Below are 20,538 nucleotides of genomic sequence, written 5' to 3'. Positions count from 1 at the left end.
GAAGGGTTACAAGCTGATAGTAGGAAGCAAGACCCAGTGGAGCCACCTATGGACAAGAGAAGCTATAGAATCAATTTGTTTTCTGTTGTAATAATTCAACATCTCTGTGACTGGAACATGATTTTTTAATTTTGGTTATAATTTCTTTTGCCAGCTGGTCCCTGTAAATGTTTGCACACCAGCTCTGATCAGGTTTGTGCCTACTACCTTTCTGCTACTGAAGTTGCTAAGAGTCTCAAGAATGGCCAATAAAACCAATATCTGATTCTTTTCAGTTAATTTGATTATAAACTATGTGGGCTTCTTTGGTTTTACAACAGTGACAGATCTCAGCTAGGACAAGAACGTACTTCTGTAAGAACAACAAATATGAGTAGTCTGAAAAGAAGTAAATTAATTAATTAAAGTAAGCCAAATTAATTTAATTACTTGGCCTACACTATTCTATATTCTACCCTGTTACTAGTACAGAATTGTGGCTCTAATCATGTAATCATGTAATCAGCCAGCATTTTCACTGACTTGATTTTTCCAGAGTTTTATAGCTTATCTGTATAATTAAGTTCTAGTATGAAAGATGCACACAGAAGAAGCAGCCCTTCTGGAAAATGTTGGAAAAAAACCCCCAAACCTCTAATGCTTACCTGTGAGGATGCTTTAGGAATGAAAAAGCAAACACTGTATTCAATAAATACTGTTTTTAATTCACCTGTCAAAACAGAGATAAAATAAACATGGTAAATGATTGATCTAGACTGAAGCTGTATTTCCTGATGTTTTTAAAGAGGAAAATAAACAATATCATACAAATGATCCTCATTTTATCTTTTTAACTCTGAAACTTCACGGGTGTTTTTTGGCATGAATTTCAGTGCATTTCAACCCACAGTTTAAATTAATTTCCCTCTATATCTGCTTTACTATAAAATTGTTTGGCTTTTAATACTAAATGTATTTAGGATAGTTTAAATTTTCAGAAATCACAAGTAGTTTGACATTTCTTCATTCTAAATATCCAGGGTGGGTTGCTTTCAGATTAACTGTATTACAGAGGGTGGGATTACTGTGTTTTTTGAATATGAAAACCTTTTAAGGATAGCTGGATCAATAGTCAGTAGTGGGTGGGATATTGAACCTGCAGCAATGTGCACATCACAAATGAAGCTTGAAACACATGTCAAGACCATGCCAGGAGTTTTAAATATCAAACAAGAAACGACATTCCAGTGAAATCCATGGAAGTTTTTCCAGGACTTCACTGGGGCTAGGATTGCCCTAGTCTTCCTAATTTCCTTCAAATACTCATTGTCTACTTTGAGTTTCACAGTTTCTAAATGCACAGGTTATAAAACTGAGTCTTAAAGTTTTTCTCTCTTTCTTTAGCGTCCTCATAATGTATAATCAATAGGGGAGTCTTTTGTTTCAGTCTTTTCATCCAATAGTTCAAATGGGTAACAGGAAGCAATTAAATAGGATAGGTTTGCTTTCTGTGACAAGTCTCAAGGCACATAGTGGTGGTAGTTCAACTGAAATCATCCATCCTCCAAAATCAACATTGAAAAATGAAAAAAAAAAATACACTTTCAATGCTCATTACTTTCATAGTTACGCAGCTTAGAGAAAGTTGCTATACCTGACTGAGCCAGAGGTACTGGGTACTAGGCTTTATTTTGATCAAAATCTCTTAGTCCTGGAGGTGCTCAAAAGTCTGCTTAAGAATCTATGAAAGCTTTTTAAGCATCTCCTGATGTGGAGCAATCTTTGCAGCTGTTAAACACACCTTTCCAACCGACAAGGGCTGGAAAATTGTCCAGCTGAAATACCAGAAGAAGACCAGGTTGTAGCAATGCAGCTTGCCTGGTCTGTATCATAAATAAACTCTTTGTTTTCCAGCAGCCCACATCAGTCAGGAAGTTGGATGATCCTAGAACACGATGCAATGTGGAGTTCTTCTAATTCACTGAGGTGCCCTGTCAGAAAGCAAACCTGCAAGGCTGACAGAGAGGACATCAGTATTTCCTGAATATTGTGTGGTAGAAACTGATGATAAAGGGCATGAGGTGACTATAATTCTCTTTTTTTTTCATATGTGAGAGAATTCAGGCTCCTGATAGAAACAGACTACCACTATGAAAATTTAGGAAGAAGTTCACAAGGTGCCTATGCAGATGGAAAGACTCCTGTATACTTTCAGGATCAATGTACTTCCATGTTCTAAAGTAATGTCTTTCCTGCTTGAAAAGCATCAGATGAGCACCCTACAAGTACAAATGCACTGAGCTTTCACCTTATGAAAGAAATTAACAATGTGCTGGGCCCAGAACAAAGCACAGCACTTCAGTTCCATTGCATCCCTTCTCTAACTTCATGCTTCTTTAAACAACCAGTAGCTCCCAAGGTGACTGAATCGCTCTTGAAATGTTTGTAACAGATCTGACAGTTGATGGGCACTTTAGAAACAAAATGACCTTTTTTCACAGAAAATAGTCTTGATTTTTCCTTGCTTCATGTTTGAAGTGTATAAAATACAGTCTATTTGATGTTGAACAAAGTAAAAAACCGAAACTAACAAAACTATATCATAACCCTCCTTGTAACACCAAAGGATACTATAAAAGGAAAGATAAAGAAGAGGACACATTCTCATTCATCTTGTTTCCTTTTCTTTAACTGAGTGTTACCCACTTAGTTCAACCCGTAGGGTATTCTCCTGCTGAATTCCTCACCTTTGCAGATTGCCAGATGTTCATGTTAACCTAAGTGTTCCATTTACCACCAGTTCAGGTGGCTGCAGCTTTGCTCTGCTCCAGGAAGTCTTAATTTGTCCAAATATACTTCTAACTCTTGGTAAACCTTTTGCTTAGCCACACGTTGTACTCGTAAATCAGCTATTCTTTATTGTGTATGTCTTAAATCTTCACTTCTGAGCCAAAGACAAGAAAATACCTTAGAAGCTGGAGACTGAAAGAGAGAACAAGGAGTCATAGCTGTGTAAAACACTTGAAAGGCCTCATTAGATGTCAACGAGGCTGCTGCATTAGGTATCAATTGTCACTGTTAAGTGATATGTTTGACTGTTGTACTTCAAGAGATTGCAGTTGACAGGACAGTATCTACTGTCAGTTCACATGACAAAGAGGTGCTTAATTTTTTTTATCTGGATGTGTTGACTTGCTTTGTTGGATCTTACACCTCCTTTTCAGATGTGCCCTGCAACTGTTCTTAGGTCTGTCTTTTACCTGTTGTTGTGGTTAGAGGGCTGATGTGTGAATTCGGTTGAGAACCTGTAGTGGCTTCCTTACCCATCAACATGGCCTCACGATGAACACCCTAGGCAGTGGTAAAGTAGTGCTGTTTGTCGTGTTTTCAGTGGTATCATTCCAGAGATGTCAGCATCAGAAACCTTTTTCAAGCCAGAATTTCAAGGAAGGGAAGCTTTCTGGTTTTTTTTAAAGCGAAAGCACATATCCAGCCTTAGGCCCTTTGCTTTACACAGGATCATCACAAATGGCAGCAGCAAAAAGTACTTGTGGCAAAGCCTGCAGCTGCTCCTCAGGAAAAACAGCAGTTTGTGTAGCATTTCACTTACTGCATAGCCACTTTAAAAGGAAAAATGTTCTTTTGTAGTTTACTTTTTTTCCTTTCGATCTTTAGAGTCTGCTACAGAAATTACTGGTCTTAAGATTTGGATTTTTGAAAGCAGGGATGTTATCTGGACATGAATGTAATCTGGATGCTGGAACTCTTTCTAACTTGGTTTTCCAAGCTGCGTGACAAATATCAACTGCTGAGCCTGCCTCACCTCTTCCATTATAAAATGTTGATGTTGTTTACATACTTCAAAAGGACTGGTTAATTAACAACAGCTTGTAGAGTGATTTCAAGATGGAAAAACATGGCAATTACTGCAAACAGTAAAGGCACTGCAGGCTAATTTTCATTGATGATAATGTTGATTAACAAATACACAGCTCTAATAAACACTGTTACTGCTTTTGAGTGCAGGAGCAGGTGAAGAGTTGCCATGAGAACTGATGTAGCTGAATGCTCAGTTCAGCCCTACTGATGTCTTTTTATTATTATGAAAATTGTATTCATTGGTTACTAGGAGTAGATTTACCAAATTGAGGGACTGTCACTCCCTCTTAACTCTGCCTGATGATGTACATGCTCTGTGTCATCTCAAAGATGCAAGCACGTTCTGACAGTCTCACTACTTCTTACAGCCACCTTGCAATGGACTCTGTCCCAGGTGGATGCCAACACAAAACCAGTAGAGCGGTGTAAGGCACCATGCAAACAGAATGCCTTATAACATGAGGAATAATTTATGACAATTCTCCCTTTCTTAGTTCTCAATGCTCATCACCAGCACCCTGAATTTTTTTAACTTTCTCTTCTTTAACAGATGGCAGGTTTCCTTTTTTTTTTTTAACATTGAGACATTTTGCAATGACTTAGGGCAATACTAAGGATCTTCTACCCAGTAGTTTGAGAATTCAAGGACATTTCTCTTTTTCATCTGTCCCTACCCATTTGTTTTACTTTTTTTTGTTATATCAAATCAATTAATGTTATATCAAATGAATTAGTCTTTTGTATTTCCCTGAAACAACTAAAACTCTCATTTAGGAGGGGTAAATATAGGTATAAATCTCATCTCATTATTTTCAGACTCTGTCTTGTGAGTTAATATGATACTGCTCACTTGTTGCCTTAGCAACACAATTAAAAACATATTTTTAAAGGAAAAGACACTTTACTTTCTCTTGAGTAATGAGCTGAACAGCCCTTTCCTGCCATGTTCTTATTTTCAGTGAAATGTTTACTTTCTTTTAAGTAAGAAAGTTATGTTTTATGTATTTCCCTCTCTCAACATAATGGTCACTTCACCTAAAGTAATTGCTGAAAAATGTGCACCTTTGACATAATTTGGCTTTCAGATGATCAGACGAGAAGAGCTGTGATTGTGGTCTTTTGCATGAATCTGTTAACGTAGACATGGAGATATGGCCTGATGTTATAGGGGGCTTTGTCTGGAAACATAGTTCTGCCTCCTTTCAGCCATGTGCCAGATCAGTATCTTGCTGTTTGAAGATCGAGGCTACTAGAGTTGAACTCCAGAGTCTTACAGTGCTGTTCTGTTCCTGGTGGATGTGCTACACTACCAAGATACAGGGGTACGGGGCTTGGCTCCATAACTCCATAAATAGTTGCAACAGCAGAAGGTTGTGTCTTGCCTTTTTACCCATGTGAGCATAAATTAGAAAAAGATCTCTGAAGTAATTTGTGCACTGTGGAGGGCCTTTATGTGTTTTAATAATTCTGGTTTTATCTGAACACCAAAACTGTGTGATCAAACTTTACACTCTGGGAATTATTTGCAGCTGCAAGTAAGTAGGTTAGTTTTCTTGCACGGTCAGTGAAAAAGCCACTCTCTTTCAGAGAGCCCCTCAGAACCAGTATTTCTCTTAGTGCTCCAAGGACTGGTCTCTCTTTCTTTCTGTCTCACTCTTTCTCTCACTCTCTCTTCATTGCTTAAATACAAAGCCTAAGCATGGTAGTATTACCATGCTAATAGATATCTAAAGTGATGCATAGGAGTAGTTGCACGGGGCCATTGCAAACTGCCATGGTGAAATGCCATTGTCTATCTACAGGGTGGAAATTGTCCTTGTGTCTTTACAAGGCAAGCATGGAAAAAACAGCACTTGATTTCACAGATCTGGTCCCTGTGCGTATTCAGAAGCACACGTGCTAAATAAATTACTTAATGGGAGTTTGTGGAGTAGTCTGTTTTCGTTGCTGTACCGTCAAAAACCAGGTAGTCACTTACAAAGTCCAAATCAGCTATAATGCATAACACAACAGAGAGATGCCAGTGTGAATAACATTTGAGTATGACGTGCTCTATTAAAAAACTGCATGGTTTTGATTATTAAAGCCTTTTATCCTGCTAAATGGTGCAATGCATGTAAGGCAGAAGACCAGCTTAATTTTAGATCCCAGTTGAGATTGGAAGGATGAACTGAGCTGATCTGATGAACAGCCAATGATTATAGACAATCACAATGCGATTTTACCAGGATCTCTATAAAAATGAATAGTTTTTTTCCTTAAATGGCTGCTCACAGCTCATCACCAGAAACACAACTTCAGTTTTACTTTTCTTGTCATGTACCAGAGTTGAGAGTGCATGCTTTAAAAGAGAAGTTCTACAAATAAATTCATAACATTAGCACGATGCAGTATGTCATTAAAAAGAAAGGTATTAAGGTTTGGGAGTAGTGTGAACAGTTTGACTTTTCCCTGACTGTTACTTAAGAACTTGAAATGTGAGGTGTATTAGAGTTAATGAAAACCACCCTACATGAAATAATGATACAACATAGGGGCTTTGTGCCTTTTTAAAGGCACAGTAAAAGCAGAAAATACATGCCACCCATTGACTGATCTCACATCACAATATTTTGATTACTACTGATGGTCATATGCCTCAGTAATCTGGAAGACTGTGGTACATCAGTCTTGCACCCCCTGTATTCAATGGCAGAACTAAGCCTCCCATAGGTTTCAGTAACTACAAATTGTAGCCTTAAATAGTGAACATAGAAACAAAGATATGTGGTTATTTACTGAGCTGTCTATGTTCTTACAGTATATTACAGTGGCAAAGTCCCTTGGTTCTTAGTCAAATAAATCTTTTATCCCCATTAATTGTAATTGTACTCTGTGAGAAACTAAGTTTTGGAATTCTATATTTAGAAATAAAGGATTTCTGTACTGAAGAAGGGAGAAGGGGGCGCTTTTTGTATGGAACATTACTGCACTCACCTGTAAAGTGGGAGTTGCAGCTAAGCCTCTGAGTGTGCAGCTTGCAGCTGGAAGGGGGTGCTTGGTGGGTGAGAAACTCTCTGATAGCAGATCAAAAAAGGTTTATCATCTCAGCATTTGTTATTTTGCATTGTTGGCTGATGCTGATAGCTCATATCTATTATGTGTTATACATTTTAACCTTAGCAGCAGGAGTTGACCGCTGCTTTCAATGCACTGCTGACTTCCTTTCTCATCCTCTTGGTACTTTTTCAGACCTGCAGCTCCCAGTAGTCACCCCAGAGTGTTCTGGCCAGCCTGGACCATCAAGGGCCAGCACCACAAGCAATGTGTCCCAGGGCAGCAAAAGCACTGACAAGACACGTACCTCTCATCTGCAGCACCAGTGGAAGCAGCACATGAGTGCAGAGATGTAAGCTCGTGATACCTCATCCTCAGGAACTGCCAGTGCTTCATCATGCAGTTAGTTGGGAGTCAGGGATGCAGAATGTAGCAAAAGAGGAGACCACAGCAGATGGAGCATTTGGATGTATTGCATCTCATACTTGCATAATGTTTGTTTCTGTACTAGCCAAGTTTGCACATGTTTTGAGTGTAAACATTAAAGTCTTTATGTTGAGGGCATTGAAGAACCTAGAAAGATAAATACAGACCCAGAGACACCCCTGAATGTTAAGGTCTCATGGTGACTGAGCTGTTTCCTGCTCCCATCCTCACCTTGCCCCTACCACAGACACACATGTGGTCCTTTGCAAAGAGATCCTCCCTCAAGTGAAGAATGAAGAAGTACTTGATAACTTGTCTGTTATCAAGTGCTGTTTCCTATATTACAGTATTTCACAAATTTTATGCTCTGAGGACCTACTATTCTACAGAGGGAAGTAGTTCTCCTTCAGATAGATGTTGTTAGACTTCCTTAACAGATAGCAAAACTGAGGTCTGGAAAGGCCACGTATTGCCAAAAGTTGCAGAGAAATGGGAGGAGAGCCCCTTGTCTTTTACAAGTAATCAGCCTTAGGAGCCATAATTTGTATAGTCATCTTCCCATTGCATTTGCTATGAGGTAAATTGATACTCAGAGATTTTAACAGACAGATTAATAACCACATTTGTGAATATGCCCAAGTACAGCTCATATTACCCAAGCAATGAGCTTTTAAATAACTGATTTTTTTCCTTGAGTTTGGTTTTTTTCTGTCCTGTTTCTATGGCTCATTCTTTTTGTGTGTACTATGGGAGCTGTAGGCCAGTTTTTAGAGAGCTGTGTCACTTCCCAGACAAAGTTAGCTTGCATAATTCTTAGGTTAACTGAGGTATTATGGGTTATTTATAGGTATCCTAGTCTTTCCTAATATTTGGAATTGTTGTATATGGCTTTCATTAGGGAAAGTATGCAGCACCACATGTTTCTGTCCTTTTATTACATTGAGGAAAGTGCTAACAATATTACAGTTTTTCCCCAGAGTTTGGTGGAGTTTCTGTATTTGGTATTAATCAGTGTTAAATCTGGGTACCTTGACTATGCACTTCTGTTATTTAAGGCTTTCAGACTTCTTTAATGTTTAAATTAATCTTAATTTGATATTTCACTCTGAATGTCCTGGGTTTCCAACAAGTATAATATTCCAAAAATGCATTTACCCATATGTACTCTCAAAATTTACTCCCTCCTAATATAGTTGCTTTATATGTTTGGAAATTAAGATTTAAAAATGCTGAAAGCAATGAAATTACTTCATGTAAGCTTTGTTCCAGGCCACTTGATTTAATCTACTGTGTTGCTTACCTTCAGGGAAAAAAGATTAATTTCTATTTTCCAACAATTTCACTATTTCACTATTTTCTTAGAACTCATTTGCAAAAGCACTGTATTAATGCTATGTATTTTTATTACTTTCCAGGAATCAAGTATCAGCTTCATCAGAGCACAAGGACATCCTTAAAGCTCAAGACCTTTCTGTCATCATCAAAGCATATGTGCTTGTGACATCCTTAACACCTCTGCGGGCATTCATTCATTCAACCACCAGTGTCTGGCATCCACCCAAGAAGAAGCATTTTACCATAAAGGTCAAACATTTTGTTTTCTACTTTTTCCATCTTTCAGGCAAAGTACACAGATAGAAAACCAGAGAATATCTTTCTTCTCTTTTATCTCTTATTTGTTAGCAGTCCACAGCCTACAATGAATGTTCTCGTAAAGTACTGTTTTCATTTCTCAGAACAAATTGGGTTTGCTTCATGAAGCAGGGCAGCATTGCCCTGTGCACTGGGGGCATTTGCACGCCTCAGAGCCCATTTTTATTGGTGACATTTGACAGCAGTTGCAAGGTTGTTTTCTCTAAAGCACGGCAGTGTGGGTGCTGCCACACAGTAACAGCTTTTTTCTGGGATATTGACAGTGTTGTGAAACAGGAAAGTAAATATTTAAAATAGTTTGTTTAGATTCCTTTTTTAGGTGCAGTAAAACAGACTAGAGGAAGGTCAGGGCACTTCTAAATAAGGAGGAGGAAGTATACCATGGAGAGGGTGGGATTCGAAAGGTGCAGATGCAGCAATATTGGCGCCCTGCCGTGATCCCCTTGCCATGCATTTTCCAGCCTCGGTGTCCCTGGGGCTCTAGGCTCTTTCACCCTCTCAACCCTAACCCTAAACCCCCTCATGGTCTCAATTTTATGAAGAAGGGTGTGCCTTAACTGGATTAATTCTCTCCAAGTGCCTGGAGAGACCCCTCTCTCTACACATTTCGTTTGCTCAGCAGACCTATGAACTGGCAAATATGCCTTCGCATTTCTTTAAGGAACTATGCTTCCAACACATCAGCTCTTTGTAAAGAAGCTACAGTTGTGCAGTTTCTTCTTTCCTTTTGATGATTTAAGATCACAAAGCAGCAGTTATTTCTTGAGGTCACATAGATCAGCTCCTGCAGCAGCCGTCAGTGGGTGGGTGTGCTTTGGCCATTTAGTGTTCTTGGAGTAGGAGCAGATCTTGGCTTTGGATCAGTCTGAGTGTTGTGGTGTTACTGTCTGGACTCTTAATGATGTTAACCATTTGGTATGTTCTACAATTTTAGCTCTCTCGAAGTGCTTAGTTCTAAGCTCTTTATCTAATTTTAGTTATTGGAGAAACAGACACCTCTAGAGAACAAGTCATCCCACCCAGTTTAGATACTAGTTTTGGAGTGAGATGAGTTTCCTGGTAAAAGTGTCTGCTTCCTTCTGTGGGCTATGACATTCTATGCCAAATTCTGGATTACCAGAATTGGGTGAGTTGAACCTACTTCTCTCTTTCCCCCCTCAAAAGCTATGGAAGCCAATGGAGATATCACTTTGCCATCTATTTTCCTCTATTTACATTTATGAAGAGTAATGGTCGCTCACTTTCAAACCTTGGGATTCAGTTTTGGTTTATGTTTATTAAAATAGCACAATATCCAACAGCATCACTATTGCAGCTGAAGCAGTCATTAGTAATTGTGATATAGCTCTGTAAAACAATTCCCACTGAGAGAAGTCTGCTGAACAGGGTGCCAGCCACCATTTACAGAGCACTTTGGCAGCTGAAGAAGAAATAAAAATGATAGCAGTGCATCTGCAGTAGTTCCAATCTGCTGTGGTGTTACATCTTTAGGCAAACTTGCCAAAATGGTGAGATATAAACAAAACATAGACACCACAGAAAGCACATTTGTAGGGATGTGGAGGTTGAAATGCAAATTAATGAAATGATAGAAAATAGGGTGTGTAAGACTCTCTCAGCACAGTGTGCCCTATAAAGAACATGAAAGGGGTCAGGGATTTTCTAGGAGAGATGAGATGCTGGGAATTCATAGAGTAGAGAGAAAGCACTACTGGGAAAATCATAAAGAGGGTCTGTGCTTGATGCAGAAGCAACAGGCAGATCACCCATCGGAAAGTAATACTTGGGAGAAGGTATGAATTTAACCATTGATATCCTTTGGGATGAGATTATGTCAAGTTTCTCATAAACTTCATGGAGCTGTCATTTGCTAGTGGGACATACAATGCCAGCAGAGTGATCTCCTTTCCCAGAGTAGCTAGTGGAGCTATGTGTGTTTGTACCAGCTAAGGAACCTGGTCCAGAAATCTCCTAAGCTTTAAATTTCCGCCGGCTCTATTATGTAGGATGGAAATGGTTTGTCATGCTTTGAAGCACCAACTTGTCAATAGTCGATACAGACAGAAAGGATCACTTAAGACATGTTCTTCCACTGATTGACAGAATACCCATCACTGTTTCTGGGGACTCAACATGCCTATAGAGGAGACTTTGGTCTGGAAAAATTTCCTAGTGTTTGATGTGTTTTTCCCCAAGAGCAGCTGACTGAGTTCTAGGTTTTATTTTTTTTTAATGAAGAGATGAGAATAATTTTGATGCACTGCTTCCAATAATGCTACACAATAATTTAGAGACCTCCTCAGTGTACAGACCTCTGTTCAGGTATTTTTGTCTCATACCAGTGTAATTAAATATTATCTATGAGAAATTCATCAATGCTTGTGGTTAACTTGGTTAAAGCATTGCTATCATAAACTCATTATGTTAAGTATGTTTAAAGTTTGATCTCCTGTGTACAACGACACTTTATGGTTGCTAGTAGTCACCAGAATATGGTATATATGGAGAGATTTTTAAGAAAACTGGAGATGGGGTAGCAGATGATATCAAATGATTAAGAGAAACTGTGTAAAGAGAAAACAAGAGTTTAATGAATTAAATAATACTGCATTCCCCACTGCTTTCTTTTTTCTTAGTAAACTACTATAAGTGATTTTTGCAATGCACATTTACTTATCCTAGTCGTAGTGGCATGGCTTCAGGATGATTACTTGAATAAGCCTTGGTCAAATGGAAGTTCAGGAAGAGTTCAAGTATGTTTTGCTCACAGACTGCCAGGTTTTCTCTGGATTATACATATTTTAGTATCTCAGTTCAGAAAGCAAAAGAAGGTAAATCCTGAGCTGCCATGATGATTTTGTGTGTAGCTAACGGGTAAAAAAAGTGCAGCTCTAGATTTGGGCCCAGTATGGGAACATGCAAGGGATGCAGGGGAGAGAATGGCTTTCTGCCACACAGATGTTTTGATATAAGGCTTGTGTAATAGCCTTATTTCCTTGAGGGAATTTGGAAACCCCTTATTTAGACCATCTGTATGTTGAAAAATTAGTAATAAAATAGAAGCTTTCTATTTTGCATATGGGACCAATTAAGGGAAGGGTCTCTGTCAATGTATGCAATAATTTCCTTTGTGTTAATCGACATTATGCATGTGTATTGAGTAGAATGCTGACCCCTGAATAATTTTCTGTTTTGTAGAAGTTGGTATGCAGAACAGTAATTTACGATTAATTATCTCAAGGCTTAACACACTGTGAAGTGCTTACTTTGCCCTGCCATTAACCTTTCCAAACCTGACCCCGGTTCTTAATGAAGGGATGCACTTTTGTAGACTGTAATAGCACCTCCTGCGTCATCAGGGAAGGCTCTTCTATGCTGTTGGCAACATCCCGTGGCCCCCTGGCTCACCATCCCTTTGCTCATCCAAAATAGACAGGTTCCTCCTAGACTTGAATTGCTTGACTGGTGTTTTTGCATAACCCTTAATACGCTCAGATGAAACAGCTCTGAAGTGATTTTCCAGTTGTGAAGTGAACATACTTTATTAAAGCAGTTTGCTGTTAATCTTGCTGTGGTGTAAGTCACTATAACTGTCGCTGAAACTGTCTGTGCATTAAGCATTTGGAAACGTGAATAAAGAAAAATACTTTTTTTCCTACTTAATACACATGCAAATAAAACTGGACCCTCACTTATACAGGAAATCCATCTTTTAATATGACGTGGAGGTCTGATTTACAGCCGAGCACCGTGAAATTAAGTTGCAGTATTGCCCTCAAGTGGCCGGTTTTGATACCACCTCAAGTATTAGGCACACATTTGTAGTGAGATAAAATGCAAACATACATGCAGATAAAGAGCAAAATGTTTACAAACGGCAGAAAGGCTCGGGATGTTCTCACTTTGGTTTTTTTTTTTGTTTTTTTTAATTTAATATTCTTGCCCAGTCACTTCCGGGAGCAAACACAAAAGAAAAATGACCATCAATTCTTAATCAATTAGATTGCAGGGTTATTTGGGACTAAAATTAAATTTATTCATTAAGTTCTGTAAGAATTCTGTAATTCTCATCTTTCTGGGAGACTGGAGATAATATAAATCCCATCTCTGTTTTCTGTCCTCATGGGATCTAGAGCCCTATCATTTCTCTTTTCACTGATCTAAGAATGGAAGTCTGTCTGGACTGGGGGAGATCAAAGACATGCTTAGTCTGACATGCAGTTCTTGGCAACAACCAGGCAAGTGAGCATCATGAAAATGTGTAACAGGACAAGCATAAATTGGTGCTGGTCCCTAGGCAGACTATAGCTATTTCTGGTAACCTGCAAGGTTAGAAATACAAAACTGGAAGTGGAATATATAACTTGATGTTTAATAAGTTCCAGTGAACTTTTATGCCATGCAATTCTCTTGATCTTCCCAATGTCTTCTAGGAATGATTGTTTATGTGTTGCTTGAGAAAGAGTTTTTTTTTGCTTTAAAACTTCTGCTTGGTTACTTGATTTCATACCCCTAATTCTCATCTTAAAAGAAAGAATAAGTAATCCTTCTTTATCTTCTTCATTTCTGAGTCAACCTGTCATGCAGTGCACAAATACAGTCAAAATTTCTTCTGGAGTTCTTTTCTACTCTTCTCATTATGAACATCCCAGTTTAGCTAAGGGAGAGCTCTAGACTGGTTGTTCTCTACGATATGTGGATATGTCATAAGTCTTTACCCTGTTATCCTGGCCCTTAGGTCTCTTTTTTTCCTAGTTCACAAATTCTCTTGCTCTGGCTGTTCTGTAAGCTCTGTAAGCATACCCCACTGCAGCTCCCAACTTTCCTAGACCTGCCTTCCATTATCCTGATTCTTCTTCTCATCTTTCCTTTTATTTGATTTACAGTTTCCCTTAGTCAAGCTGATCCACTTCTGTGTCTTGCAGTGAGCTGGAAAATGCTGTTAGTAAATCACCTTTACTTTCCTACTAAGAAGTTAGTGCTGGGTTGGGAAATCATTCTTTGTTTAGTCTCAATCAAATGGCCTAATTTAGTGGTTGCTGAAGCTGGTGAGTGGCTCTTTGTTTTTAAACTTAGTCTTAAGAGCAAGGAGCTTTAGAGGAAACCTCTCGCAGACGGCCTTTTCTCCTCCATGTAGATAAGTTGTGAAAGTGTTAAGGGATGAGAGGTTGGGGTTTTTTTGTTAACAACTTTTTTAATGAACAATTAAATATCATGTCTTTAAAAATCTTATGTAAAGAAAAATATATACATAACTGGGAAATTTACTGTAGAAAACAGCTGAATACTACCATGATTTCCCCCTTCGTCAAGTCCGATGATAAAGCTGCAGAGAAATGACACATCATAACAATAAATCAGGAGTGGAATAAACAGACCTACTTTAAGCTAGTGCTATAAACTTATGATAAATTACTGCAGTGTTTTCTCTGTGATTTATTCTGGAACCATTGGTACATGGTTCATGGGTACATTTTTATCCCATTACACATCCTGTGACTTTTTCCTATATACTATGATCAGTGGAGAGGTCCACCTGTGCTAGCAGACAATATAGGAAGTAGCTTTATTGCTAAATACGTTTTATCCTAGCCTTCAAAGTGAATCAGTTTGTATGCTTGCAGACATGTTAGATATTTGGATAGTTCCATACATATAGTCAACAAGATTCTTGTTTGTGTGTAAAAGAGTATTTTTGTACCTATGGACAACTACTTACACCCAAAAGTATTTGGACCTGGTGAAGAAATTTCACCAAAGATAGATCCAGTAAGAAGAATGAATGTAGAAAAGTGAACTGCGGGTACAGAGCCTGTGCTGAAAGTTTTCAGAGATTGATTGAATTTATTCAAGCTGTTTTCAAGAAGAGGCAATTACTGTCTTTGAGACCTTGCAGATCTGGCTGATCAAGAGTGCAGAAGCTCTGGTGGATAGCAGAACAATCTGGAGAGGATGCCCTTTGTTACTTCAAAAAGGGCAATTTCTTGAAACCAAAGGTCATGCTTTGGTACATCAGATGTAAATCTTACTTTCAACTCTTATCCTGATAACTTTGTCTGCCATATGGTTTTGAAGGCTACAACTAGGAACCAGCAAGGTCCTTTCAAAATCTATTTATACAAACACTGTAAATTATGATGCACTAAATCCCAAAATGTAAACCTCAAAATTGTATTACTCAGTAGCCACAGTGGTCTCTTTTCTTCTATCTCCTTGCCTCTTGGGTAGGTTCAGAAGTGTCTAATTGATGATAAACAATTAACTGGCAACCAGTAATAATAATATACGTTCTATCAATTTCCCAAGCTGGCTCCTTCTTTGTTTCAAAAGTCACTTTGTAATTTCCTGGTTACTGTTTAACCTTGCTGATGGTCACCTTCCTCTTTATCATGGTAAGTTTGGTCAAACGTAATCCCAGACAGTTCTGAATATTCCAGGCACACAGGTGGTGTTGTCCGTGGGTGGGCTGTATGATCACTCCGGTGGGGTATCTCCTACCTGTCTTCAGTGTCTCATTTAGATTTCCCAGAGGAACCTGAGCAATTTTAGATTGCAATTAATGTCACCATTTTGAGGTGGCTACCTTAGGATGGCATGAATTATGCTCTTCAAGTATCTGTGTTCCACAGATACTTGAAGGAACCTAGGCATTTAACTCATCCATAGACATAAGCCATGTAGTCTTGTAGGGTGGGATTTCTCTACAGTATTGACACCTGAATGAATTGAGTTCATGTGAGCTGTGTCTCTGAACAACTGTTAAAGTCAACAGAAAGCTAATGAATGCAGTCAGTGAAGGGAAGTGTTCTAACTTTGCATTTGTTTTCATTCCTAATGTTAGTTAAGGAAAATCTTTCTTGTTTGTTTCATCAGGAGACAAGGTTGTGCTAGGACTGAGTTAGAAGGCAATCTCAGAAAGACCACTATAGGTTGGTTTTATATCCTTTTTCAGGGCAATCCTCAGCTCACTGTTCAGCTAGCTGCTGCAGGCTGCTCCGGCATCTCTCCTGAGAAATTCCTTTGTAGAAAAATTGCTAGAGGAAAATCCTCTTGAGGGAATTGCAGTCATCATAACATCCAGCCCTGTGAGCACCACACTCTTCCACTCTTCTTCAGGCTCCATGAGTCTTGTGCATGAGGTCTGAAAATCAGAATTCTTTTGTCAATTAAATGGCATTTTTTCAATGTGTCAGACCGTTGACTAATGGTTCAGTGTATTTTTGAGGAGCCAGAGGGATCTGTGTCACTGAGAGTATATACCTTATTTTAATGACTGCAGATTTTAAAAACTGTCAAAACAGCTAAAGAAAAAGCATCATAAAAGTAATATTGAGTTAGCCATTGTTTTTTCCCAGTGACTATTCCTAAAGAAAAAGTAGTTATCAGGCAGTGAAAGGTCAATGAGTTTAAGTTAAATTAAAGAGTATTTCTAGTTCATTCTGGCTTTACAGAAAATGTGTTCTTGATCCATGTAATTTGACTGCATTTACAGACTTCTGTAAGGCATTACGTAAATATTTAGAACATACTCCCAGCTGTATGTGTCCAACATGTGGATGAACATCTGCAAGCTCCTGAGAAGTCTTGCAATTCTGTCTGTAGTGGTGTCATTGTATAAAATATATGTGCATGTCTGCATTAAGTTTTACAGCCTACTAAAATTTAATCTCTCTTCCTCTGCTTAAAAATTTGCCAGCCAGAGGTCAGCTTTCTCCCAGAGTAGATTCCTGTGATTACCAGCAGTTTTTCTTACTCCGTCCTCTTTACACTATTCAGTGCTTGTTTTGATCCCACTCCAGCAATGGTGAGGTTGAATTTTGCTGGACAGGTAGTCTGTTTCCTCTGCAGGTGAGACTACCAGCATCAGTGGTGATCACCTGAAGAAACCTTCAACTCAATGACTTTAGGATTTTGCAGTTGAACACAGATATTTATATACTTTTGTTCACTCAGAAGAACCTGAGGTTACTGCAGATTTTCACACTTAATCACTTTAAATTTTTCCAGCAGTTGCTGAAAATCCTATGGAATCCATCAGAGTCAAATCTAACCTGAACTTGTTTGAATAGGATTTTTTTTTTTTATGAATTGGAATTTAACTTGAAGTATTTGTCTCTTGTCTCCACTGGTCCTGAACCAGCCTGACTAAATATTTATTTTCAGCCATTGGCTTAGAAAAACATTGGCATAAAATCTGATATCCTTCAATGAGAACCTGTTGAGCAATGTTTCTTTTCTAGGCTGGCTAAGGAGAGCAGTTTCCTGGAGAAGCCAGTTTTGTTTTAATGCCTGTTCTGTTGGCAACAGTTGACTATTATAGCCAACAGCATGCTCTGAGTGCCAATAGGGGAAGTAAGCCTGTCTTTCATCGATTGTTACTAGAAATGTATGCATTATGTATCCTTTGTGTTGAAGTGCTTGGGAATTGATTGATGGCAAGGGGCAAAATGAGCTAATGGTGCTCTTGCCTTTCCTTCTGGTAATCCCCCATCTCTATAAAACTCCGCAATTTCTTATGTTCCCTGTGCAGCAAAATAACACAGCTTCTCGCTTAATCCTTCAATACCAACTGGAGATTTAGGAAATTAGAGAAAATGTGCAAACCAGTGTAGCAGGAGTGTGAGTGGTGTGCCAGATCTGTCAGAGGTGCTGGAAATAATTGTCAAAGTCAGCTGAAGAACCACCTTGGTGAGATAAGCCTTCATTTTAATTTTTTTTTTTATTCCAGATGAGCAGTTTAATTAATTCGCCCTGAACAATGAACTGAAATGGGACATTTTCACTCAGAAATTAATCTGAATGAGAACTAATTTGAAAAATATGGAGCTTTTTGTTCTTAATCTTTGTACCACTCTGTGGGAGAAACAGAGCCTTGGTGGTCTTAGACTTTGGGAAACAAGGACTCCTTCTCAGCCTGTTGTGGTAATGAAATGGAGAGTGCTATGAGGAGTTGCATAATCTCTAAATAGTACTTCCGGGGATCTTTTTGCCCCAGAGACCCATGGAACTGTAGTACACAAGGAAAAATTTCTACAGCATAAAAATACAGTGTGATGTGATTCAACATTTCAACATCACGCAAATATCCAAAGGATAGAGTTGAGGCTATATGTGAAACCTTTACTTCATAATTTCCTGGCAGTCAGAGGTTTAATTTTATGACTTCAGTCATATATACTGTTGTCATTTTTTTCCTACTGGCATTTCAAATAGCTTTATTAGAAAGGGAGAAAAAGTCCCAGGCACTACAAACCTTTAGTCCAGAACTATGCATGGGGGACATTTCTTTTAGTCAGTAAAATTTGGAAAGACAACCACTTGTTGAAATAAAATCAGAGGTGATAAGAACAGGAAGGCAGACAGACCAAAAGCCTACCCACCAGTTATTTACCAGCACAATTGGATGGAGTTACTTGAGCTGAAGAGAGCAAAAAGCAAAGAAGGATCAGTGTTAGCTGCATACTCAAGTATCTCCCATGGCTGGCTGTAGGCAATGATACAGTGTTTTTTAAAAAGGAAAGTGAAAAGTGCTTATTACATTTAACTGCAGTATGCTGCCTGAAGAAACTGAAAGCCATTCATCCATGCCAGCGGAGACCAATGTGCTTGACAGTATTCATGCTCACAAGGGGAGACGCCAACATTGTCTAGAAAATGCTGTGGACTAGAGTACACAGAAGTATGCTTAGTATCTGGTGTGATCACAGTGAATGCATCATAACACAGCACCAGGAACCAGCGATGTACCCCAGGGATCCCTACTGGATCCATTCCTGTTCAATGTCTTCGTTAAATGTCTGGATGATGGGGCAAAGTGTACCCTCACCATGTTTGCTGATGACACAAAACTGGGAGGAGTGATACACTAGAGGGTCACGCTGCCACCCAGAGGAACCTCCACAGGCTGGAGAAATGGGCTGACAGAGACCTCATGCAGCTCAACAAGGGGAAGTGCAAAGTCCCGCACCTGGGAAGGAACAGCTTCAGGCACCTGCACATGCTGGAGATCAGCAGCTGGAAAGCAGCTTTGCAGAAAAGGGTCTAGGACACCTAGTTGACCATTAGCCAGCAGTGTGCCCTTGTGGCACACCTGGACTACTGTGTCCAGTTCTGGACTCTCCAGTACAAGAGGGATGTGGAGGGCCACTAGGATGATTAAGGAACTGTGGCATTCCTTATATGAGGAAATGCTCATAGAGGGAGCATACGTAGAGAGCTGGGACTGTTTAGCCTGGAAGAGCTTTTCAGGGTCAGGGAGATCTCATCAGTGTGTATGAATACCTGAATGGAGGCTGTAGAGAAGATGAACCTGGGCCCTTTACAGTGGTGCCCAGTGACAGAACAAGAGGCCATGGGCACAAATTGAAACACTGCAGGTTCCTTCTGAACATCAGGAAACACTTTTACTTTGAGAGTTACCAAGCACTTGCAGAGGTTGCCCAGAGAAGTTGTAGAGTATTTATCCTTGGAGGTATTCAAAAGATGTCTGGACACAGTTCTGGGCAACCAGCTGCAGATAACCCTGCTTGAGCAGGGGATTTGGACCAGATGGCTTCCAGAGGTCACTTCCAACCTCAGCCGTTCTGTGGTTCTGTGATTCTGTGATCGTGCTTTGAAGACAAAATATCACGTTAAACTTTTGCTGAAGACCAGGCTTGATTAACCCATCTGCTGTGTATACTTGTTCATGGCTGTAGTAGTCAAAGGTAGTCTGAGATGAGAGATGCCAAGCACATCAGTCCTCAGTAGGATTGTCTACAGAAGTTTGCATACTTCCATCGTGTTATCCCAGTGGGACATGTATAAGTGGGTGATAACAAAAAATATATACTGGCATTTCTAGGTAAATTTTGTAGAGAAATTCCTGTAAGTAATCAGAATTTTTTCCTTTCCGAATGTCAATACAAAACATGTTCTTCATGTACTTTTTACATCATTTATCTCTGAAGAGATCTTTGGTAGTACAGTACTACTAGATTATCTAATAGTTTTACATAGTTCAGACATTAGTTGGGTTCTTTGCCATGTGATAACTCTAATGGAAATATGGTTTAAAGGCAGCCCTTTCTTAGCACAGATGACTCTTGCAAAAAACCGTGCCTGTGTCCCACTCTTCACTGGGTCTCTGTTGCTCCAGTTGTTTCCCTGAATCTCTGTCTGAAGTGATGAGATGGGTGAATTTGCCTGAGTGATGAAAGCAGCTGAGGACAGTGCTCTGCAGGCCAGTAAATATGCCATTGTGAGGATTCATGAGTCTGAAAATCACAGGGTATGCAGAGTTCAGTCAAAACACAGGCTGGGGTGGTTGGTCTTTTTTTCAACATCTGTCTCATATATTCTCTTTAAAGTTTGTTGACTGGGGTAAGGATTTGTAGTCAAAGCCAAATGGCTTGGCCCTTGGCACAGTGTGTTAAAAAGAGAGAAGGCTTTTACTTTAAGTGTGCTATTACCCACTGCTAAAGAAATAAGCATTTGTAGTTTCCTTTGCCTAGAACCAGTGCCAACAAAAGGTTATACTGAAGTAAGCTTAGACTGTGACCAGTATTTTTTAAAACCATTAATATA

General features: G+C 39.2%; 1 protein-coding gene across 1 annotated transcript in view; it reads left to right on the top strand.

The window, feature by feature from the left end:
* CPED1 (cadherin like and PC-esterase domain containing 1) overlaps window positions 1-20,538 on the top strand; it is a 147,610-nt gene that overhangs the window by 39,860 nt on the left and 87,212 nt on the right. Inside the window, exons 6-7 of the mRNA XM_027720851.2 lie at window positions 7,090-7,246; window positions 8,736-8,904. Coding sequence (XP_027576652.1) covers window positions 7,090-7,246; window positions 8,736-8,904 — 326 coding nt within the window. The remainder of the gene's footprint in view (window positions 1-7,089; window positions 7,247-8,735; window positions 8,905-20,538) is intronic.

Source organism: Pipra filicauda, unplaced genomic scaffold, assembly GCF_003945595.2.
Source record: "Pipra filicauda isolate LSUMZ 115617 unplaced genomic scaffold, ASM394559v2 scaffold113_size4260070_pilon, whole genome shotgun sequence".
NCBI classification, from domain to species: domain Eukaryota; kingdom Metazoa; phylum Chordata; class Aves; order Passeriformes; family Pipridae; genus Pipra; species Pipra filicauda.
This window is presented reverse-complemented; position numbering and strand designations above follow the sequence as displayed.